Consider the following 26,551-nt stretch of genomic DNA (forward strand, 5'->3'; position numbering starts at 1 on the left):
TGCGCATGTTTTATCAGTCGCAAAATGTCAACACCCCCCACCAAAATCGAGCGATCAGTCCAAGACACGCAGACCTCTTACCCAGGCTCCGGCTTCCCTGAATAATGCACATTTAACAATGCATATGACCAATTGATAATTCTTTAGAAATGAAATATTGATCTGATCCTCTGACTGAATCGGTATTTGTCCATTCTCTGATGCCAGACGGGACAGGATCCAGCTTCCTGCGGCCCTGAATGGGATAAGCTGTTAAAATAATAGAAGGATGAATATTGATCTGATCCTTTTTGATACTGGCACAGCAGCTAACGTAAACACAAACATCAATAGCGTCTGATTGGCCTGATATGTTGCTGCTCAAATTTGCAAACAGTAGCTTAGGTATTCTCATTTACTCTTCATGAAATACAATCGGCATATCTCCGCAAATATAAGATAAAGCCTTTAATAACACCTCTCATGACACTGTCTCCAGTTCAGACACTGTGTCCTTTTGAATTAAACATGTTTTACATAATACGGACTTCAAGTTTAAAAACAACTTGGAATTTCTGTGTAGACTTGGTTTAGGAAAAAAACAGCATTGTTCACTGTTTACTCCTGTCCATCAGAGACACCATTTACCTCATTGTCAGGCTACAGGATGGGAAAGACTCACTTTAAATCTTGCACCTGTTTGTACAAGGAACTACTATTTACAAAGTGAAGGTCAGTTCTTGCAGGGTTGAACACAATTCAATTAAGTTACAGGCGCTGACAGTTCATGATAAAATGCACACTACTCAACTTAATTGCTTTTTGACAGTTCCACTGAGTTTGCAGAAAAATTAAATTGAATCAAAAGATGGATCTACCTTAGAAGCGCCTGACAAACCATCTGCAAACCAACAGGAAAATCTGTGACACACACTCAGTGCCAGCCAATGAATCAATACTGTAAATAGGCTATAAAGCACGATGAGCATTATTGTAGCTGGCTGTAATTAGGCCTGACAGCGTAAAATGACAGTTGAGTACATATTGTGTATAAATATTGTCGATTTAACTATTGGAGGGACGTCTTTTAGCTGTGAGATATTTGTAGCAAATGATTAGGATCATTTTCAAGCTCCTGCAGAGCTTGCATTTAAACTACCGGTAATCATTTGACTCAGGAAACAACAACAACAACAACAAAAAAGTAGTATCCGAAAAATCTACTAAAGCACTAAATTAATATCTGTATTTCATTTCTTCCAATGACTGCGTGTAGGTTAGAAAACTTGGCAAATCTAGACCAAATCCTCCAATGGTGCATATGACAAAGCCACACAAGTAATTGAATCAGATTCAAGTCAAATGTCAACGAGGTCAAAAAAATCTAATAATCACGGCCATCTTTACCTGATATTCATTTGGCCAGAAGGTGCTGACAGCCAGCTCCATCTGATGCCACTGCTTCCCGTGAGATCCGGACGTGTTCCAAACGGGGTTGCCCAGCGGACCGCCGTTGACACGCACGTAGGCCTTGAGGGCTCCTGGACTGTGGCCATCGCGGCTGTACAGGAAGTAGCTGAACTGGACGCAGTGTGTGTCGTTCTCACTCAAACTCTGCAGCAGCAGCTGAGCGCAATGGCCCGCTGCGTGCTGCGAAGCATTCACCAACATATAAGAACCTAAAATGAGAATGAAAAATAATAATACATCTGTAAATGCGCACCATAATGATAAAACACAGACGTGATGAAATATAAACACATCTTTTGTATTACACCGGGGCCTCTCCAGAGCTGACATGTAAAAGCATGTTATATCTTTATTAGATATAGCCAGAGTACAGTATATAAATCTCAAACAGACTCGGACTATATGTGAAGTTAAACAGCAGACAGGAAAATTTAATGATTCATATTCATATTAATAATTTGTGTTCTCTTTCTAGTAATTTGCGTCCTTGTTTTAAAATATTCATGGATACAATTACGACGTTATGGCAATGTGTTCTCAAACACTTACTTATTGAGAACATCATTAGAGGTTTGGCTTTTACACCAATGCGTGAGCCTCGCACCAAATGAGATGAAGCCATGGAGAAGAAAAAAAAGCAAAAACTCATAGCTTTTCAAACTGATTTGTAGATAACTGCTGGGAGCTTATACGCGATGCAGGAGAGATTTGTGTTAAGCAGACACTCTGTGAACTAAGACACACATATCACAAAGGATTAAATCTGCTTTTAACCATTTTTAGCAGTTCAAATCCACATGATAAAAAATTGGAAGTTGTTCGCAATCAAATCACAGCCATGCATGTAGGCGTTTGATGAATGGGGGAATATGTACTCTGGTGAATAAAAAGTCATAATGGCTGAGGAAGTCATTTGTGTGAACTGTTGAAGGAATACATCTGATAGAAAAAAAAAAAACGGTACAGGAGAAATCCCAATGGTAGCCTCCTAATCATGATAACATAACCTCATTGGCCTTTCCGAGCATCTGTCCTGCCTTGAGTTTCTGTCCGTTAACATGATTAGCACAACAATGCTGGAGACCTTCCTGTGTACTCGCATAATCAAGCCTGTCGTCATTGTACTCCGAGGCCTCTCCTTTCTCCTTCACTCAATGTCTTTAGAGACCACACAGTCGAGCGTTGGCGCCAGGTGGCCAGAAGACCGTTATTTTCTACTCAAACATAACAGCAAATGAATGCTGATGAGCACAATAAAATGTGATTAAGACACTTTTTTAAAAAAAGAAAAAAACAAAACGAGAATGTTCCTCAGGAAGAGGATCGCATCAACTCTCGTACATCTTCAAAAGTTTAATATACAGTCCAATACAGACACGGTTTTCTCTATCTCTATCTCTCTCGCTGTGTGTATGTGTGTGTGTGTGTGCGCGTGTGTGTGTGTGTGTATACATATACACGCGCACACATTTTCTCCAGCCTCTTATCCTCACTCAAGTTGCTGGCTTACTGGTGCCTATCCAAGCCATCTTGGGACAGTCAGCGGGGGGCACCCTGCACTGGTTGCCAGCCAATCACAGGGCACACAGAGACAGACAACCATTCACATTCACCAACACATCTAAGGGCAATTTAGAGTATATAGCAATATAGTTACCATGCATGTTTTTGGAATGTGAGTGGACACTGGAGAAGGCCCACGCAAGCCCGGGGAGAGCATGCAGACAGTGCAGACCACTGCACTGTGAGACCGATGGCTTAACCACTCAATCAGCCGTCCAAATACCTAAATATATATATATTATATTTATATATATGAAAAACACAAAATCTCGTTTTTGGACAAAAGGTAACCTGACAACACTAATAATCCATTTAGGGTGCACAGGACAAACATTTACTTTAATGTCTTGTGCTATAGGATTGAGATTAACAACCCATCACCCTAACTTGTAAAGAAAGTTAAACCGGGGACCACACCGGGGGACCGGGGTTGGTCGTTATCTTGAGGCTACAGTACTTATTTTACAGCAAAGCCCAATTGCCCTGCAGCCCACTGTCAACAGCCACTGATTTGTGTCTTGTCCGAGGCTGGGGATCACTGCACTCTCATATTGCTCTGTTTAATTAGATCTTTCACAATCCAGTCTCCTATCGTGCATCCTGCAGGCTCACAGGGGACTCATAAAATCATACCAAGGGCTGGTGGTAAAGCTGCACCGTCCTCACTGGTAGTTGGACCCTATATGTGCTTCTTCATAATATATTGTATAGAGACGTTATTAAGACCTGTGCATGGCCCAACCACACAGCTATCGTTCATGAACCAGCGACTAACAAATTCAGCATGAATGTGCAGCCATGTGACATTTTAATGAGGTTCCCTATAAGATGACATGTGATGTATGAAATATCCATGAATTAAACATCGTGACAAATTAAAGAAGTCCGGGAGATATTTTGTGCTATAATCTTGATATAGTGTGAGATTGCCCACAGTGAATCATTCGGTATAGACAATTCATTAGGTGTAATTTTAGTTCATGTAATTTGCCAAGCATCCAAGGTCTTGTCTCACTGCGGAACCAATAATGCTTGTAAAGAGGGGCAAAAGAAATACAACGGAAAAGAAAAAGGCAGCCTTTGCTTAATCCAACTCTTTTGCTGCTTAAATTACCTTTTTCTTCGCAATCCAACTCAACTTTATATTGTATTCTCTTGTAAATATTAACAATAAGTTAATAAGACTTCAATTCTTTATAATTCTAACATTTCAACCAGAATATTGTGCTTTTTTATTTTAAACATAGCCTTTTCTACTTGTGGGGGGGGGGGGGGGGGGGGGCATTTGAGAACAAAACAAATACAAATATATACTGGTACAAGTAGAAATGAATGCATACCATACCACATGGTTATCAAAAACATTTTTGTTGTAGGTCACATTGTAGTTACAGATTCCCTCGATGTGCTGTTATGACTCTGAAATCAGCCAGTTAACATTATTATATATAGAGTAGCCTACACATTGACCTTGAATTTCACACCAGTGCCAAAGAAGTAAGACTAATTAACACTGAATTTTGGAAGAGCTAATGTTTAACGTCATGTATTTTAATGTATTACTGAACTACTGTCAACGATACATGAAAGTATTTCAGTTATTGGTTGCATCACATCTGCAACCATGGTGTGTAAAAGTGGTATTAGATATGAGATGGAATGTCACTATAATAGAAAAGCCAAATTAGTTTTGCATTAAGATATGAATATGCTGAATAGCCCCTTTCAAAAAATAAAAAAAAACACTTGAAGCAGTGACTATCAGTTCTTATTCACCAAAAACTATCAGTCTGCTTTTATCCTTTTTATAATATAAAAACAGCTTTCAGTGCTATACCCTTAATTGAAGAGGTTTATTATAGTCACGTTTGACTACACTACGCAGTGAGATACTTTTATGGATTGGACTTGAATTTGTCAATTTGTCAGGTTTGACTTCGCAAAATGAGCTGGACGACTCAAAACAAGATTCAAAGAAATTTCATATGTTGCCCCTTTTGACATATGATGATTTGACATATATGACTGGATTGTTCGATAGATCTGCACCGCTGCACATATAATCTTGTTGGGCAGACTCGCCCTCCCTTTGGGTGGACTGCCGAGGTAAGATAAAAGTAAGAAGTGTTTGGTGAGGGATCAGACCTTTTTTCCGTATTGAGGAAAACAAGGCTCCACAGCTGTGTACATTTTCCTGGCTTTCGATAAATAGTTTACCTTTTTCAGTGCCATGGAGGAGAATTCTCATCTTTTAAAATAGTAATAAAAATAATAAATAAATAAAATTCTCATCAAATACGTTTTTGTTTTTTTAATGGAGAGAGGCTGACACCCTTGACTAGTACCTATCTAATATTAAGCCAATTGAGCACTGTAGTGATAACTGTGACCAATGGATGGCAGTGTTTTCACACTTACAACACATGTATTACAAGTAACTTAGGAATGGAATCTTTCATATGATACCATTTATGTTTACATAGCTATAGCACAGAATATTCTGATGACCTTGAAAGATGAGTGAAAATGTTAATTTTACAAGACACTATAGAGGGTGCCTTTTCAGATACCGCTTGGCACTGAAAAAGTTAACGGAGATCATGCAGTCTTTTGTTAATATCATTAGCATAACGAGCACTCGAGATAAAAAAAGATGACAAACTAGGCAATAATGGATCAGTAGCCTCTACCTCATGAACCCGAGCAAAGCAAGAATTTCTTGCTCTTTTGGAGTTGATGACCCTTTACACTCACTGATCTCTGATTGGTCCATTTCCATTTTTCAAAGTAACACATTGCGCAATTATCACAAATATACCTTGGCGCACTATCTATAAGGCAGCCATTTTGGCACTGTACATATTCTATTAATATACACAGTTTGAAAAAAAAGACCAAAAAAAACCACACACATACAAATGCATACAGGCATTCGCAGCATGACTGAGCAAAGCGCAGAGAAATTGCATTCCATCAATTGATGCTGCTGTCAAGGGCAAACGAACATCCGTAACAAGATTAGGAATGATTGAGCACATCATAATTCATAGAGAGTTCTTGCTGGACTCCAACCTGGTCACGAGCTAGAGGTGACACTGTCTCTGGCCAGTAAAGGAGAATGACAAAGCTACATTTGAACAAATTAGAACACGGAGAGGAAAAGGAAAGACGATAATGGTAAAGTACTATTTTCCCTGTAATAAAACTTGTGGTGGGCTAAAGCTTTGTCCCCGTGACATCCAAGGCCACACAGTTATCTCAAATACACACTTTAATGGGATTTACGGCTGTGTTTGACTTCAAGGGGTGTCCTCGATGATGCTTGCAGTGCCATTACTGTTACATTGAGCTATGGTTCGCTCTCGGCACATCTTCTGTCTAATATTGTATTCTGAGAAGGTCATGTAGATTTTTGGACTCAATTTTCATGGCTTGGCAGGAGTTCCCTTAACTCTGTATTTATTCACTGCCACCCGCAATATGCTTCAGCCCATACCCAGTAAATATGTTTTAAAAAAGGAGATTGGGGGTGGGGGGGGGGCTGGCCTGAGAGCAGTATTAGAGCTGTTAGAAGAGCAGCCTCCGGATGGAAAATTGCCTCATTATGTTGTGAAACTGTCACAGAGCATTAAAAGTTTTCATGAGACGGGCCAGCCATCAACAACATCAATGCCTCGTCATAACACTCTAATGTGTGTAAACAGCTACGTTATTCTTTCAACTACTTTATTGTTCAAGCTTGTCTAATTTCATGCATAATTCCAGGCAGGTCTGAAGTTGTGTAATAAACATTTATAGTGAGGATGTTCGTCCCCTTCCTGGGAACATCTTTTATGGGGACAGAATAATAATGCCAAATTATACTGCCATAATTGACTTTTCATAATGACGCACAATATTGGTGTTCTTACTTTTGAGGCGCATACTCCCTCGGTGCTCAAAAGAGAACTGCACATTGGCTTCCATCAAGAACCGTCATGCCGATCGCGACTTTCATTTGAAACGCATATAAGAATGCTTTCTTCATCTCAAATGACAGTTACCGGTACTTAATTAGCAGATGTAGGAATAAGAACCATTCTCAGAAAATCTTGAAATATACTTTTGTAGCTCAACTTCACCAACACTTTTGTTAATAGAAAATGATGTAAGACCTTTCTACTATAAAAGTACCTAACACCTCCTCATATGTTTCTGGCTACTTTGGACTAACAAATGGGTGTAAGAATAGTAATGGTAATCATTGTCTATGAATTACATAGAGTACAACAAACTAAATTCTTATTGTATGTTCATTTCTACTCTAGTTAGGTTTTGTTTGGTCTTAACATGTTTTTTGTTTTTTTAAAAAACGTAATTCATAGTAGTAGTAGTAGTAGTAGTAATATTGTTATTATAAGAATATAAATAGCAAATTTCTAAGAATAGCACCGGACTGCATCAAAAACTAAACAAGAATGACATATTTACTTTGGGTTTTTTTTAAACTGAAGAAAAATTGAGTTTTGAATTAGAATACTATGACAAGCTGGAGTATAGGGAACACATTATTGTAGAGACGTCGTTTGCATTGTCTTCCCCTTTAACATTACTATGCACTGCTACAGGTAACTTTTAAATTAGGCTCAAAGAGCAATACTTGAATTGCAAATTTGCCTTACAACAATAATAATCTTAAAAAAAGATGTTTAAAAAAAACAGGTAAAAAAAAAAAGGTAGAAAGCAGGCGAGGGAGCCTAAGAGAGAAATCCTAGAAAATGTTGTTCATGCATTTTTGTTGTTTCGCTGATGCAGACCAGTGAAGGCTCACCTAAAAGTGATTTATGATCATATTGATAAGACATACAAATAAAGTTTTTGTGCAATGTGCTATATAAATATTGTTTGATTGACAGATTGATTAAGCTATGAGTTGAATTGTCTTTCATTGAAAACAAACACACCCATGGTTCGCAAATGAAATGTTAAGTATTACAAAATAACTTTTTGTGATACTTATTACTTGGTAGAATGTGTTTTTTTTTCTTAAGTTAACTGCCAAATGAAAAAAAACAGCCAGAAAAAAACTGGCTCCGAATAAACAATGTTCAAAGGATGAGAGCGTGACCTTACTGTGACCTGACGAAAAAACTGTAATTAGAATTTGAACATGAGGCAACATGAACTAGGACACGAAATGTCATTTTGTTTCAGTATTCTTATGAATACTCAAAGTTACCCCAAGCAAAGTTTTCAGGAAAAAAATCAGTCTTGCCTTTGCTGCACCTCGCCGCTCCTCTTTGGATGGCTGCGGCATGTCAATATATTCTGCCTTGTCTGTAGTTCTCTGATGTTGGAGGAAGTTTGTGGTGATGCCACATAGCTTCAAAAACATCACACAAACTGTCACTCCGGTTCTGGCAACTAAAATAGTTTCACCATTTGACGATGTTGGCGTTCAGCCATTTTCAATGCTGTTTTGAATGCCGCATCACTTCTCTCGCCTGACTTATCGACTGACAAACAGCGTTCTAATTTGCATGAAGATGACAGTTCATGGCAGAAAAAAAAAAAGTTTCTATCAACACAGTATTAATACAGCAATAACTTGTAGCTGAATTTGATTCATCTCAGGATTATAGAGGTAGTACATTATTTCAACCAAGTAAAATGGTTTACAGAAGAATTATGATGAGTTGTGTCAGTATGTCAACTGTAAATTTTGTTACTGCCGTATTGAACATTTATTGCTGAGTAACATTAAAAATGTGCTCCTTTAATGCTAAGGCACAAAACGTTTAATGCTAATGCACAAAATATGATAGACATACTAACAAAACTACCATTGAATCGGTGCTATAAACTAAATTTTATTCACAACTGGTGCAGCAATACATATAGACCAATGATATAATAATACCCACTGTTAATTCACAGGCATTTGTTTTGAAACCTCACCAAAAATTAAAAAAATCAAACAAACAAGCAAACAAAAACAATTGATGTAAAAGCAGATGTTATTAAATGTAAGGACAAAGATGAGGGCCAACGTTCGTGAGGGAATCATTACAAAGACACACACACACACCGGTGTGCGTGTGTGGGTGGGTGTGTGTTAACACAAAAAAAGTTGGCTGAGGCCTGCGCAGAAATGCATGTTATCGTATGCACTGATAATTGCAAAAGTGGCACAAACACGCTTCACCTTGAGAAAATTAGATATGCAATCAAAGGTAATCTGGACAAATTTGGCATCCGTTGCTCTCATATCTCGGGGGTGCTTAATAGGAGGTACGGTCGGTCAGGATGTGGGATCAGGGACAAGAATGGGGCAGAAGGTTAACTCAGTTTAATATAAGTCGGTCATTGTAGTAATTGCTTGTGTGTCTTATTTCCCCCCCCCCTTTTTTTTTTTTGGCAAAGCCAGGGACATTAATGTAGAACAAGGGTCGCAACTATTTTGTATAACTTTCAACTACAGTGGACCGCCGTAACCCAGTTTACGGTGTCCCCAGGTTACGTTTTTTGTTTGTTTGTTTTTTCACGTTACGAAGTGAAATACGAAGTTTTTTCATCCCCTTGTTACGGCATTTTTCCCGCTTTACAGCACAAACAACAATTCCAAAATTCAAACTTGCTGGTTAGTGTGTGTGTCCGTATTACTGTGTACTCCTACGTCACTATATGCATCATTGCATACGTCGTAGGATTTTGGTCTGCTATTGGTCGGCGGCACGGTGTCACTAATATGCGGCTAAGCTAAAGACTTGATCTCGTGTGAGTACTTACGACATCGTATTTATTGTGCGTCTTCATGCTTAATTCAAACTTTAATCGGTTAATTGCTGGTGATGTTAAAGGGAGGAGTAATAAGATGATTACTATGGAAACGAAGATGGAGATAATCGAAATACAAAGAAGGCATATGCATCACTAGCCTCTCGAGGGAGTATGGTTGTATCTAGCTTCAAGTCACTTCACTCCAAAGGTAAATAAATGTCATTTTTCCTTTATGTTTTTTATTCAGGATTTTATTTAGTTATATACATGTATTTTATATATCAGTAGTACTTACTATACTATTTTGTTACACATTTTTAGTACGTATATAAAGACTCAATGTTTTCAAGATTTTGCATGCATGAGGTAATTACTATAGGTTTTTATTGCCCGCTATAAGACTATTTTGCTTTACAATCCCAACTCTGGAATGGATTAATTTTATATGGCGGGGTCCACTGTATATTATTGTTATAATGACTTTTTGCTTGTGGTTCCTTGAGTAAAACAAATTGAACCATGTCATGTATGGCTTTTTGGGTTTGTGTGTGGTGTTTGTTGTATTCAATAATATTATGGAAATAAATGAAATGAAAATAGTTTTCAGTCCTTGAGATGGCGCAGTGCCATCATCCAAACAGGTGTGTCTTTGTGCACTTCTCCACTGACATACCTGTTGGCCTCTTTTTATTTAGTTTGTCATTGTCACAGTTTCTTGCAGAACTTTAAATGGAAAAAAAATTCCAGTGAACACAGTCTGTATTGACGTTTTCCCTCTTTGAAACAATGTAGCCCTCTGGCTGTGGTATTTTTTCATTGACCAAAGATCAATTTCAAATGGCATATCTTGTGTATTTCATTTTGAATAATGGAAGAGGCCTCACACACTTCATCAAAGCTGCAATTTTCTCTCAGTACATCATGTATCCACGGCTACTTTAAAACACTTGAGTCATCTGTAAACCTCGTTCTCGGATCCCAGTTTTGGCTGTTCTCATATACTGTAAATGCAAACACAAACCTATGGGTGACGATGTGAAGAGAATAAAATTAGGCTCTCAGGCCACGGGGCATTCTTACCCTTTTTTCTGGTTTCCCTCACTTGAAAAACACTTGACAAAACTTCCACCATTTCTGCTTTTAACTTTATTGTATTCCCTTGCCCCAAGTAAGAGTTGTGATTGCTTTCTCGGCGGGGCTTTGTCGCCCTAAGCAGAAACCAAGGAGACCATTACGAACCCCCCAGGTGATTTTGAGATGGGTTAGGGCTGGAAATGAACGAGAAGGAATCCGACAGCAGAGGACTGATTTTAAGGTGGAAAATAAATTAAATACAAGCGGTGGTTTTGTCACAGTAGCCTGTGCCTTCCAGCATTTAAGTTAGATAAGACAACGCCGGTGAGTGTTGTCGTCTTTCCAAAGAGATGTACTCTCAACAGACTGCCTATGCTGACCTTTAAAATTGTCCTCTTAGGCGGTTCACGATCAGCTGTCCTTTTTACCCAGGAGGGACGCTTCTGTGGACGAGCGAGCGAGCGGACACACAAAGAAGGGAAGATGTACTTTTCATTTGTCTTAAAACCTTGTACAAGTGGCTTGGTGGTTCTATGACTCAGAAAGACACAAAAGGATGCCAAACAGACGGTATATTTGACACTGGAATGCATCAAAAAGGTAAAATAATACATACTTCAAAAAATAAAGTACAGCTTGAAGTTCAATGCTTATAAGTGTTATGTAACACCAATGAACACAGCGCTTCGATTGAGGGAATTCACTGTGCTGTGTATCCATTAGCATATAGTTTCGGCAATAAGGTTATGCGCGATAAAACCGAAGCTCCTTAGGGAGGGGAGGCCTTCATCTTATTGTGGATTACCTTAAAATAAAAAGAAGAACATGGCTTGATAGCCATGTACATGGCTATCAAATAAGGGTATAAAAAAGTAATTTTCATAAAAACTGAGTGAGAGCAAAGAAGAAATTAAGCTGGCTATCCTTGTCTACAATATTAAGAGATATGACAAAAGTCGCTAGTCAAACTGTTTTGGAATTTTTATGTTTAAATCCCATTCTATTGCTCGTGTTAAAATAATAAATCAATCTAATTTTCAAGGACATAAAGGACTAAATGATCTTGTACAAATGAAAAAGAAAGGAAAAACTACCAATCCCACATGCCGAAAACATAAAATGCATGTCAGGCCTATAGTGTGGTAAAGTGCGGTCACTGTGTGTTTTAATATCTTTGGTTGTCACATGCGGCACAGAGACAGAGTAGTTAGCATGTCTGCATGTCCGCCCATAGTTAAGAGACTGAGTTCAATTCTAGCTGGCTCCGGCCTTCCCGTGTGGAGTGTGCATGTTGTCCCCGTGCCCACGTGGGTTCTCTCTGGGCACTCCGGCTTCCTCCCACATTCCCAAAACAAAGTGTAGTATGTGTTTTGGACACTTTAGGTGTGATCGCATGTTATTTATCCTTGTGTGCCCTGAAATCAGTTCAGGCCTACTGCCCAAAGATAACTGGAATAGGCACCAGCAAACCAGCAAACCAGCAAACCAGCAACCCTAGTGAGGAAAAGTGACCATGGAGAATGAATGGATGGATGGATGGATGGTCATCACATCTCTTAAAAAAAAAAAAAAAAAATCCAAGGGCACCGAAGTTTTTAAAATGCTTTGTATTAGTTTACTTTTAATGTGACAGTGTGTAGAATGTAGTGCCATCTGGTGATGAACTAAGAGAACTAATATCTTCAGAGGCCACTTCAAGTTTAGGTACATGTGTCTAACGCAGGGTGAGGGCTGCTGGAAAAGTGGATCTTTGGGCAAAAAGGTTTGGGCACCCCTATTGTAAATGAACCTCAAAAACGGCAGTTTTTAATCATTCGTATACTGGACCCGAAACCTTCTAGCGCATGTTTGATGAACAATATACAGAGAAATTCAAACCATGGGACAAACCATGCACTTTATTTGAGCGTACATGACTCAACACCATCTGTCATCCTGAGCCGCAGCCAGAGAATGGTGTTCCTTTTGCATTTCATACAAATATGTGGAGAATCCTTTTCACTCCAGTCTACATTTGGACCTATGGCAGAAATGCTAAAAGATATGAGTATGGCATTGCAAACTAATAAGTAAGAAGATCTAGGTCATTCCAAAATTGGGGGACGTTCACGTTTAAAGATTCTGGAAAAACAAAGCTTCAATTCCAAATTCCTGCTACATATTCATGATTGAAAGATACAGGATCAAATTCCTGGTTGAACTCATTTTACAGATCACTGGCATTTTTTTGTATTACATTATTTATTTGGTGGTTGCAGTGCGGTCACTTTAATCACACCAACAGGACTGTAACAGGTTATCTGTTATAAAAATATGAAAAAAAGGAGAGATAGATACACTTTTGCTCTACCCATCCTTTTGCTAATTTGTTTGATCTGAAATGGTTATCGTAACAGTTAATCATGTTGTGGGACACACGCTGCTTGAATAGCAATTATTATGAGCAATATCATGTTCATTAAAACAAATGTTCCCACAGCAATGTGGCCATTCGTGAAGTGGAACGAGTGAAACATGGGATTTTAGGGGGTATTCCAGACTTACACATTATTTACAACTATAGCCAAGCATTCTTTTCTCTTTTTTATTGAGTGTTTTTTTGAATGTGTTTAAATACTGAACATATTTGCAAGTGATTTCAATAGTACTTAGAAATATGTTCAAACAACTGTAAATATGTTAGAACAAATCTGTAAATACAGTATGTTCAATTACACTTGCAAATATTTTAATGTACTTGTAGGCTAAATGCTAAAAAGAAAGCATATTTTCCCATAATGCCACAGTGCATAGATTTGCACATGTGAATAGCCTGTGACATTATGGGAAAAATGCAGAATTAAAATAATAATAAAACCATAAAAATAACTAAGAAACAGTTTTTACTCAATGTTTTAATGGTTTTGGTGTGAGGCGGGCTAAATGCTAATGCCAAAATCAACCTCCATTTACTCCTGTTGGTCTCAGGACAAGGAATTTATTCAGAAATAGAATGTTTTAAATTGCATGTGAATTATTTCAAATATCATGGGGGCTTAGATGTCTTCCAATTCTGGACTGACACCGCACTAATAGCTATGTGATCATCAAATGTGGGGATACAGTATCGACATAATATTGAGCAGCTTCTTGACAAAAGAGAAATGACAAAAGAGAAATGTAGTTTGCGAAGGTGTTCGTGGGTGTGATTCTTTAGGCTACATCCTGCGAGAGCAGCAAGGGCACAACATAGTGCATTGCAATATTGTGGGACAAACAGGCCATATGCACTTAAATTAAGTGTGATGCAATACAAGAAATACAAAATGAGACTTTCACTCGGCCCCATGTGGTGCGCTAACTGCATTTCAATGTACACAAGGGCCATCTTTGTTACTCTGCTAGGTCTAAGACATGCATGTGCACGCACCACCACAAGGATAAGATCACCCCGGGGGCTCCGCCGGTCAGTGAGTAATACAATCAACCATGTGGTCCAGCTGTAAACTCTAACACACACACACACACACACACACATACAAACGATAACCAACACGGTCTGACTGAATTTGCAGGCAAAAGAAGCTGCCCACCTCCAACGACCTATGCATTGCGATTAGCAGCTCGGTGAAATTTCAAGCTCACAATGGACATGCTTTGGACACTTGCCTGATGCATTGCTGGGAAATTGAAATGCATTTCTTCTATGTTAATGTGCATGTTTACACCTGTTGCGAGGGAAAATGATTTATGACTGTTATTATGTTATTATTATCTGTGACTGGTGGATTCTGAGTGGCATTTTATCTGTTGAATGTACTTGAGGCGCAAAAAAAAAAAACCCCTGCACATTCTGTACATGCAGACAAAGAGACGAGCAGATTTTTGTCCTTCAAATCCATGAACCTTGCAATCTGTACTCAAGTTTGCTTTTATTATCGCCGTTATCACACACTTCAGCACTGTCAGAGTCTAGCTTTTAAAAAAGCAACTAAAAAAGTGTTTTTACATGACAACCTAGCAAAATCAGGAACATTTTGCATATTGTAATGGTTTCAAGTAAGACCTCAACATCAGAACAGCTCTAAATAAACGGGCTTGCAAAATGCCTGTAAAAGATCATTAATATGCCAAGCAAAACAACAGCATCACCACTGTTGTCATTTCCAGAGACACAAAACAGCAGTGCTGTATCCGAAATAATTGCTGGAAATTATTTAAGGCTGTCACATGTGAATATTTTTGGACTCGATTATAGTATCAATTATTTAATTGATTAATTGGACATGTTTAGAAACTACAGTGAGAAAAAAGTTGCCAATTATGCCAATGATGAAAAAAAAACAAAAATCAAATATCAATTAAGTAATATTTCATGAGAGGGAGTGGTATTGTGCTCACCAACCTTTTCCGATTCATATTAAGGGCTTCTAGCTTGCTAAACACTTCTGAGGCCGCAGTCAATAACAAGGTTATTCATATTGCAATATGATCACAATTAAAATGACCGTAACTATATTTACGATTATATAACAATTGAGACGCAATTCAAGATTCTATTTTACCTGGATGCAAAATTGACATACAAAATCCCCAAATTTGTATTATGAATTAAAAAACAATAAAACAACCTTGTCGACTTGCATTTAACTACATAAAACGCGCACCGACAATAGCGAGAAAACATCACGTTAAATGCTGATGGCGTGGCGTGAAGGCCAACTTCTCGGCAATTACGCTGCCATTGTACAATGTGGCAGAAGACTCGCGCGTTAGCACTAGCTGCTAACTGCGGTGCATTCAAATAATTTCTGAGACAAAGAAAAAGCAATTAAACCATTAAAAGTTAATAACTGCAAATATCTAAACAATGAAGGCTTTCTATCAATCTATAATAGCTGACATATCAAAAACAATGGTGGGGATATTTTACTTAATGACAATAAATGGTACATCAAGTCACTTATGTTTACAATACTTAATCATATATCAAGGCTTCTGTCTTCCATTTTAGTAGCTCGTACAGTATATCAATAAATCAAAATAAAGAATACAGATTGAATAGTACTCGTGGTCCAAATGGAAAAATGCACAAAAAGAATCAATCGATACGCGAGAGCGCCAAAGATTCTCCACCCCCAGTAATTATAGTCTGATTATGATCGATTTGATTTCACAATTTTCCATTGTATTATTTTAAACATGGTTGAGTACTGGGCAAACTAGCTCAGCAGATCCATGCAGCTGAAAAGCAAAATTCACAGGACACACAAGAGATTCCATCTTTGTGGCAGTACCATTACTTTCAAAAGTTCTTTTTTGCCGCACGAATCCATTTTACATTCTCTACTTTATTTGAAGCTTTAGTCTGGAGCCATTCTTTTGCTCAACCTCTCAACCTCCCAGATGCAAGATGAAATAGAAATAATTAATAGCACCCCATTAATTCATTTTCTTTCTGACCTGTCCTATTGAAAGAAGCCACAGACATTCCCCATCTCTATCCAATACAGCCCGAGCCATGCTTTTAGTTTCTAAAAATGGGACATTTTTCAGAATGACACGGCAATGAATATCAGCTAATGAGACCTGAGATAGAAATGTTTCTCACCGGACACACAAGAAGCAGACAATTCACCGACAGGCTAGTTTTCAGATTAGATTTTCATTAGCACCCTGTTATCAGTGACTGATTCTATTAACGTGTCAGCGGCTACGACATGCCCCGGCGGTAAACAGCGATGGAGGCCACAGTCACAAAATAACTCACGCCATCCTTTGGTCATCTGTTCTGACATGAATTTAATGAGCGCGACACAAGTAGAACAGAATGGCCCTCAGCAAATGCACAAGTTTGCAAGATTTCCTATGCATTCCCCCGTATTTATCTATTATGAAAAAAGATTCCTGTCATATTATATGTTCGAGGAATACAGTGAAAGGTTGTAAAGCTCTACTCAAAGTCAACATTGTAGTGATTTAGCGGCATGGCTCCAGGCATACTGTATCCTGGGATATTAAAGTCAACAGAGATATATCAGCATAATAAGCCATTCAAGCAAAACAAGCCTATATACAATCTGCCCTTTCCTTTCTGTATACAGACATGCAATCCCACACTCTTCACAAACATATGCATCTGACATCCATGGCAGAGATATCAACTGATGCTGCTAGATGTTGTTTAGATGGTGATTACCGGGCATTTTAGCAATAACGAGATCACATGCAGTCATTTCTGCAAAAGGGAAACTAAGATTACAGCAAACATTCCTGTACAATGCACACTCTAGTACAAATAAAAGGGTGCCCCTCAAAACGCCTACATCATTTGCATGAGCGACGAAAAGCTAATCATGGCATCTTATTACGGCAAATATCGATCACGATCGAGCCGATCAGTACCATCGACTCCGCGCTGGCAGGGCCGCGCTTGCATATTCTGCCAATAGCTTGTTAACGCAATCACTGTGATCACGTCATGACAAATCATCTTCCCACCCCTGCTCGAGTCAACATTGTTGATTCCGTTAGCATCAAGCAGCATTTATTCATTGGGAGTGACTGAATGAGCAGCGTAACAAAACATTGGCATGTGGGGGAAGGCTCGCGAAGAGAAAGAGGCTGTCAAGCGCTGTGCTACACGCAGACTTCAGAGACTGATGGATGGACAGGTGTCGAGCTCTGGCCAAGGCGAAGCCGCATTCTACCGCAGGATTGATAAATCTGAGGAAGACACCGATAGGCCGCGGTGTCATCATAATGACTGGCAGGTGGGAGCTCCCGGCGGAAGGCTGGAATACGCCCATCCCAGCGGTGTAATATGTTTGTGATTACCTGTCAATCCACGTCTTCCTCTCTACTGTTTGGTGGGCAGACATTCTAGCCTAGCGGAAACACTTGAAAGGATTCTTACAGCCGTAACCTTGGCCTCAATCGAGACAATAATTGACAATTTATGAAGTTAGCGATATACTATCAAGAAGAGGTCAGTTGAAAGAAGGTTTTTAATCTTTTAAATGTCATTTTATGAATAGCCTGAAAATTTCTAAATCCCAGCGAGAGAACACAACAATATAACTATTTCAACATATGGGAAAATTATTGTAAATAATTATCACGGTTAGCATATTAATGCACTAATTCGAATCAAGAAAGAAAACTAAAGTGCTGCCTTATAGACTGGATTTTAGGACTGCAACTAACAATTAGCTTAATATTTGATTAATCTGTTTATTGTCGATTAATCAATAAATCTGATTTTTTTTTTAAATATATTTTAATTTCCAGTACTTTATTAAAAAACAATACCCTTTTTTATATTGGCATGACAAAATAATGCACTAACATGATTTCTTAGTGATACAGTATTTACAGTGGTTCGTTTGAAAGTAACTTTCCACAAAATTGGCTTAAATATTGATCACTGAGTTCAACACTATAAAATATTTTAATATAATCAGTCTGCTTTGATGGGGTGAAAGAAATCTTATAATGATTACTTTTAAGAAAATGACATTTTGAGGGTTGAACATTTTTAGGTATCTACATGATATATTGACTATGAAAATAATTACAGATTAATTTGATTGCAGATTAGTTGCCTATTAATCATTGCATCCTGTGTCTACAATGTGGCTCAATATGTTTATACTTCATGGCCGTGCAAGCGGAAAAAAAACTGCATAGATAGGGATATCATGAGATCTGAACCCACCTTTGCGATAAAATATGTGGATAAAAATCAGAAATGGATCACCCGATACCAAATCCATCTGATATGACAATCATTTGGATAAAACTGACCTGTGTTGTTATGCAGTGATGAACATAATTAAAAAATGACAACACATATATCAAAACGGCACATACGCATCAAATCTATAGTCAGTGAGTGATTGCTCCCTTTTCATTAGTTGTTCATTAATTTTGCCTGTGAATATATGCTGTTTATAAACAGGCATAGACAAAAACACAAGCTGCATTATAAACCCAAGGCATTTTTTGAACACACCCTTAAGTTATCAAATATGGATTAAATTATACATTCAGTGTTCAACTGTGACTCATAGTATGTATGTTAGGGTTGGAACAGTTTAATCATACAACCAGCTACAAAGATTTTTCTTCATGGATGGACAACTTCGAAGCTGCGGATGGAACAGCAAAGATGTAAATGATGCAACAAATAGCATCTCAAGTACTATTTGCTATTCCATTTCCTGTCCTCTGGTTGTTATAGTCAGATGCCTCAGGAGGTATTGAAAGGGATTTCTCATTCTAACAAAAAGCACAGAAAAACGACCAAAAAAAAGACATCATCAGGCAAAATAGATACTTTGCAATTATGTGATAAGAAGTGTAATCTTGAAATACTGATAAACTATACTAAGGAAATTATTTTTTAATTAATTATAAGCAGCGATGGGACTTTAAGCTCTTTAAGCCATTCATTTATCAACCATGCAAAAGGCTGGCTCGTTTATGTTTTATAGTTTATTTCAAAACATTAATGTTTAACTCGTAATATAACCACTGGGATTAGTGATGCACAGCAATTGCAGTATTGGGATATTAAATATTGTCTAATTCTAAAATATTGTTCAGTACGTTAGGTGTGTTGGGAATTGTGACTAACATCGCTTCATTTTGACATCTGGAAAAGTCTTAAAAAATCATTCAAAATTCAATAACATATTAGTCGCTATAGAACATAAGTAAATGTAAACATGCAGAACACTTTACAGACATTGTCACATGTATACTGCATCTGAAATATTTTTAGAAAAGCGATCACATCTACCAAAAAGAGCCTGTAGCCACTCACTCACATCTACTAGCTTGCAAGCTCTTCTGTATCTCCTCCTCCCAGCCTTTCCCCTCTTTTTCCCCCCCTGCTCTTCAGTCAAAGTTTAACTTACAACTGCACGGCGCTAATAGTCTAACATGATGCACTCACTAGAAGTGAGGAATGTGAGCAAAAACTCGAGTCCAATTGTTCACAGTGAAGACTTCATTCGATTGTGAACGTCAGTAAGAAGTATCACGCCTCCATTGCTTAAAAATGTAGCAGCAATAAGACAACATCATCTACATGAAAATTTGGCTGAGTGGACCTTGGTATGATTGCCTTCAATTCAGAGTGAAGCTCCGCCCCAAATGGGCTTTTGTTCATGAGTATCGCAACATTAATTGTACAGGTCTGTTGTGGTAAAGACAGAGCAGCAGTTGACAGATTACCAATGAATTTGTTCTCATCCCACCAGTGGATGTCTGCATAGCGGTTACTCCCGATGCCTCTCTTGTCAAGAAACCAAGGTATGTCCAGTCTTTCGGAGGCTTTGGGGCAGCATTTGAACATGTTGGACAGACCATATCGTGCCTGAACTGGAAATGCCAGGTTTTAGCCCCAGGAAACACAACAAGGTGGTCAATTACAGGGAAGTGCCAGGCCTACACTACAAATACACAGAGATAGAGAATTCATTCTGTCTAGCCTTGGTAGTGATATACTTGAAATGTTGAGAGTATAAAAAAGTGCATTTATTAATCCTCCTGGGAGAAACATAACAGAAGATAACAGCCCCACCAAAAAAAACGTCCTATTATGAAACAAGCCAGTTATCACGCTTCGGTGCCATTTATGAAGTATGTTGCTCCATATGTGAAGACAGATGAATTTCATTTTCACAACAAAAGCATTCTCAAGGTAATTTATGCAAATTAATGAATGCTGCAACATGTCATAAGCATTCCTCACTGAAAGTGGTTGTCACCCGATGAGAAATGCCAGTTATTTGTAGACCAACACCTGCTGTTTCTCTCAATAGCTGTGCACAAAAATAATTTGGAACCAAAAAAAAAAAAAAAAAACAGGCCCAAAACTGGATTTTAAATCTATCTGGAGTTTAACTGTAAACCAGAAGCAACGCTTTGCTGCATTGTGTTTGGAACTCATTGCAATAGGTAGTCAGCGCATATAACCACAAACTTTTCTTTTCAGTCCCCAAGAGGTTGGCTTTTTTTGTTGTTTTTTTTTAAGCAGGAGGTACGTGTGCTTTTCTTCCTCTGTTTTTGTTTAACTTCCCATCGATTACCCCTGTTGCCTGAGTGAGAATTCTTTTTTTTCAAGCCCGCTTTGTGTCACCAGTCTGTGGTTTGACATCCATGTCCTGACACAAGGTTCAGTAGAGGGAACAAGGGAAAAAAAAAAAACAACAACACAGGACTGGAACGAATCAGACAAAAAGCAGCCATGTAGTCTTTGTGAATCTTTGTTTTCAGCCAGCACAAAATACATACTTAAAAACACTTCATACAGTGGAGTAATTAAAACAGACGAAAAGAAATCATGTCATAGCAACACTGTTACCTGTCCTCAATGCATGTAATCTGCTTACATTTTCTTTCCTGACAGTTTTGCTTCAAATTACTGCTATACCAAAATAACATTATTTTGTTTGTCTTTTTTATTGCGTCTTTTAGTGCAGTGGTTCTCAACCTATTTACAGTATAAATAATGGATCTGCTGTCAAGTAGTTTTTCAACTAAGTAATCAGCGTAAAGCATTTTTGGAAGGTAAAATGACATGTGTGTCATCCTTGTTTTATTTAATAATCTTTGGGATCACATATGTAGTATACCATTACTCTGGGCGTTTTTAATTCAGCAGCTCCAGAATATCACTAGTGTAACATCATATGTAAAAGTAGTTGATAAAGAACACTACACAATAAGACATTTCAGCAATAAGCTCATGTTCCATTTGATTTGCTCTTGAAATGAAATGTGTTCTTGTCACAGCATTAAATAAGATTTGCTGATACTTGCACAAACCCTTTTAAAATCTCACGTACGCCTGTGGAGTAATTTTTTTTTTGCACACCCTAGGGTAAATGTACCCACATTTGAGAAGCACTGCTTTAGGGTAATAATTAAATTTAGTCAGAGAATATGGGGCAAAGGAAGGAAAGGAAAGAACGACATTTTTACTACAGTATTAACAAAGCATTCATTTCCACTGAGCAATGAATGGTGTAAAAATAAATTATAAAAAAATACATATTAAAAATAAGATAAACATACTTGGTCATTCATAGTTAAAGTCTTAACTAGAGATTCATTTACAATTTTAAAGTACTAAAAATACAGCTCAATAAACACAGCTCTATTTACTTCTGTGGCAGCTAAATTTTTTACTTGATGATGTCACGTTATTTTCAAAATTATATTCAAGTATGTTACATTTTTGTAGAAAATGGGAAAATGCAATTACTGTAAATGCAACTAGTTTTGAAAAATATTGCCAAATATTGGTTTGAAAAAAAAAAAAAAACATAATCGCTTATAAGCACTATGGCCATGAGCGTTCACCGGCGTTGGCGTTTCCACCTGCGCTTTTCCAGCTGAGACATGCATAGCATTGCGGCCTTGTCAAAAATACGGAGGCAATCACAGCTGAACACGTCAACGCTGCATTCTTGTCGCACATGCAATATTCCCTCTCAAATTTCTGTTGTCAGCAAGCTATGAGGAGATGTATGAAAAGTGTGCAAAGTGACACATGGAGTCAGTGGAGCCATCTCGATTGACAGTCGACAAGTATCTTGTAGGAAGGCTTTCAATTAATATAAATGTTGTATAGAAAACGCTCCTCGTTTTGAAATCCCTCCAGACAATTTGGGCTACTAGACAAACTCCGCTCGTCTTTGTGTGCCAGGGCTTTTATCTGCAGGAGGATGAGAACGTGTCAACTGACAAACTGGAAAAAGGAGCAGCATGGCCATTAGGCAGCCACGGAGACCGCTGTGCTCACTTTCAGAGGGTCTGTGAGAGAGCGCCTCTCAAAAGCCCTGCCAAAGCCTGGCCTAAGGGAGCAACAGGGCCCTATTTGTGCCACTCCAAGCGAGCCGCGCTCATCAGACGGGCTGTCTGCAATCAACAATGGAGCCAGATGGACGGAGACCGAAGGCTTTAGACTGTATGCAGCCAAGAAATAACTCTCTTAAACCGCACGCATCTTGGTTTCATAGATCTGGGGGGGCACACAGGTGGAGATGTTTAGTTACCCGGAAAAGTTTTGCTAACACCTCTGTGCCTCTTTTTCAGTACACAAGGCAGCTGTGGATACCTCTGTTAGGACATAATGGATAATTTTACAGAAATTGTTCCAGGGAAAAGTTCTTTGCCCGCACTTCCGAGGTGACTTTGAGGAAACAGAAATATTGGGGCTGGGACGACATCTCGAATGACGAGATCTCGCCACATTGGAATGCTGCAGGATTTCTCATCCCTGCACCGCACGAGATCCAATTCAGCTGTTGTTTTTGCAATGGGGTACACAGGAAAATGCACTGCTTGTTTCATGCCCCGCATGAGAATAAATAACCATGCTCCCAAAAATAATGAGGTCAGCCAACTTCACAATAATAAACCCTACCATACCAAATCACATATGAACATGAACACCTTTGTATGTTTTCATTTTTAAGTCGCTCCCGGCAGCTGTCGCGGCAACGGCCGGCTTGATTCTCTCTGCTGCACAAACTGTTACTCCTGGAGTGAGTGGTGTGTTCAGAACACAAAATTGTTCTGAAATCACCTTCAATTGCCAATTCACGGTGCTAAAAAGGGTTTGATTAGTTTGACATTCCATTGTACAGTTCCTGCCAGCAGTCAAGTACAAATGCAGTTTAATAGATGTCAATGAGTCTGTACACCTTGCTCAGGCTTACCTGTGTGGAGTTTGCATGTTCTCCCTGAGCCTGCGTGGGCTCTCTCCAGGCAATCCGGCTTCCTTCCACACCCCAAAAACATGTACGGCAGATGTATCGGACATACTATATTGTCCTTAGGTGTGATTGGGTGCATGAATGGTTGTTCATCTCTGTGTGCCCTGCCTACTGCCTGAATCCTGAAGGTAAAATATTGTCAAACATGACAAAGACAGTGTGTCTCCTTTTATGATTGCATTTGCACGCTAGATTGTGTTTACATTTCCACGCTCGATCGTTAATTTTCTTGCGGTACATTTAATTAAAAAACATTTTGAAAACTGGACTGTATAGATATCTTTCCCCCATAGTTGAGCAAATGAAATCAAAGGCGAATGCCCGTCCATGTGCTCGACTTGTAAATAGCACCAGTGCTAAGATGGATTGCTTACTAATAAACCAAACAAAGCCGCGAAGCCATCTGCTTGCCGGTGTGTCATTACTTGAAAGAGCTGGAGGTCTTACGAGACCAAATGCCAGGCATAGCCACAACTGAGATAACAGACTGTACATTTCTGACCTGCCCAACCTCCCAATGTTCAAGGTCTCTGTGAGAGCAAACCTCACAGCGCCTGGGGAAAAGGGAGCAAAAACATAAATAGATAAATAAAATAAGCCTAAAGCAAGCAGAGTTAGGCCTTTGAACTGGGGATTGGGCTAAATATTCACGCTTAACATGTCAAAGGCAGGATTTTCAGCTGTAGCCACGGCAAACAACCGAACCGGAACAAACATATAATTTAATATTTCATGCAAGTCCGACAGGCACACACATACACCCTTCACAAAGTAAGTAGGCTGCATATATGTGCAGACACATTGTTATCTGATTTAAGCCTATCCTGATACTTTAGATCTTTGAAGCGCTACTGTTGGTAACGGAAGACAGTTAGATCCAGCAGAAGCCCGTGAAAACTGGATTAGTCTAGCTTTGCTTCCTAATTATTTGTTAGGATACTTGGCAAATAAAGCTTGGTCATTTGGTCCTCATAGCGGGGTATAGTTGCCACCCAGTCATTGTGCTTTGAATGCAATCAAGTGCCAAGAAAAGTACTGCTTAAGTTGGTGTCTACCTTAAATCAACTAGAGCTGCAACTAACGATATTTTCTGTTGATTATTTTGTTGATTACTGAAATCAATCAATCAGATACCAAAAAAATCTCTTTAATACATAACAGAACATTATTTTAAACTGATAATGCAGAAAACGCACACACATTGGGTTACTGGTTCGCGCCGTTATATGTCAGGAACCTGGAAAGCAAAGATAAAGATTTTTTTAAGTAAAATTACATTTTTTATTTTAATATAATCAGCCTCCTTTTCATGGAAGGATACAGGAATCTGAAAATATTTGCAGCTGAAAGCTAAGATTCTGAGGTGTTCAAATAATTAAAAGGGTATCAATAACAATCACTAATTAATTCAAAATCATTAAAATAATTTGATGTTTGTCAATTTTTTTCACTTCGAAATTCAACATTAACAGCATGTCTTATTAGTTTGCAGCTCTCGTTTCTTCAAAGGAAATTCAAGTCAAACAACATTGTCAACAATAATATGTTCTATGCGCCCATAAATTGTCTAAACACAGCATTCTGGCTAATATTGTGTTTGTGCAAGCAGTGAAATCCACCTGTTTTTATTCATCTCCGGGGCAGCCTATTTGCCACTTCCTGTCAACTAAAAATGACATCACGGTTGCTCGAGGCTCAGTGAATTACCAATCAGATCTCATTGTTTTCCAGATTTGGTCCTGTGACACTTACATGCTGACTTGACTTCCACTTTCACAAATGGTATAATGAAAAGCTTAAAAGAATGATTTTTCTTCACTCGAGTATAATTGTCCACGCTTTCAGGTGAACAAACTAAGTGCTATGAGCACGGGTTGGAATAACAGCAGCTTGTGTTCGACGCTCCGGCGCTGCCACACACATTTCTGACACGTCGTCTCCCACTCAGTGTGTAGCAACGTATCTCTTGTGAGAAGCCATTAATAATACACCAAGCACGTCTCGTAAACCAAACTGCCATGTCATGTCATCCCATTCCCAATACCATGCTTCGGCTTCAGAGGCAGGTAGTGTCGAACGTTAAAGAAAAACAAGCGCAAGGCAATTGAACAGGAGATTAAAAAAGAAAAGGAGCCACAGATACAAGCGCAAAAATGCAACAGCTTCTCAGAGCAATGAAACAGAACATGTAAGCGAAACTCTGCGGGTGTAAAAATAGGGACATGTGTTGCCGCTACGGGACAACTGTGCTGCTCCCAAAGAGTCATCAAAGGACTTCGGTAAAACGGGGCGCGCGTGGTGGGAGTGGGCTCCAACAAGCCGTTCCCAACACACATAAGGAGAAGTTTGGATTTGGATTCACACGAGCCGAATTTTGAACTTCCCTGCTCCTCTGCAATGAAAAACATAACAAGCCGAGCATATAAAAGCCAATGAGTTTCAACTGAAGTTATGATTATGACTTTTTCTACGGCTCCCCTTAGAGAGCATGGCCCTTAGCGAGGTGACGAGGAAGCGGCCTCCACGCCGCGTTGGGAGCTGCTACTTCATAATTAGACTGTCACAATAAAAGAGATGCAGTGCCTCCAGATTTCAGTTTACGGCACGGTAACAAAACCCGACACGGGAGAAAATAAGATGATTCTGGAAGCATGGATGCCTCTCGTTTGTGAACATTAATCATCTCATGTATATGGCCAACAGAAGTCAGCAGATTCTATGCATCTCATGTTGGCCTGGGCGCGCATTCAAGTGTGCGTGCCAAGTTTATTCACGCAAGTGTTGCGTCTGTGAGGCGCTAATTTACAGAGCATGCCATCCCCGCCTTGTCATCCTCGCATATGAATTTCCGAGCAAATGCTGTCTGACAGCTCCGAGTGGAGGACCCCCAGCAGTCATTAGTCGAAAAAACCTGCCAGAGTTCCTAGGAGGGACAG

At 38.8% G+C, this 26,551-nt stretch overlaps 1 protein-coding gene across 3 annotated transcripts in view; it reads right to left on the reverse strand.

Moving 5' to 3' along the window:
• Positions 1 to 26,551, reverse strand: part of LOC148425483 (receptor-type tyrosine-protein phosphatase U) — a 196,495-nt gene that overhangs the window by 97,879 nt on the left and 72,065 nt on the right. For all 3 annotated transcript variants that reach the window (XM_088410178.1, XM_088410176.1, XM_088410175.1), the window contains exon 3: positions 1,387 to 1,658. In XM_088410178.1, the coding sequence (XP_088266304.1) occupies positions 1,387 to 1,658 (272 nt within the window). The remainder of the gene's footprint in view (positions 1 to 1,386; positions 1,659 to 26,551) is intronic.

The sequence above is a fragment of the Hippichthys cyanospilos genome, chromosome 3 (assembly GCF_059441005.1).
Source record: "Hippichthys cyanospilos isolate Australia breed blue-spotted pipefish chromosome 3, RoL_Hcya_1.0, whole genome shotgun sequence".
Taxonomy (NCBI): Eukaryota; Metazoa; Chordata; class Actinopteri; order Syngnathiformes; family Syngnathidae; genus Hippichthys; species Hippichthys cyanospilos.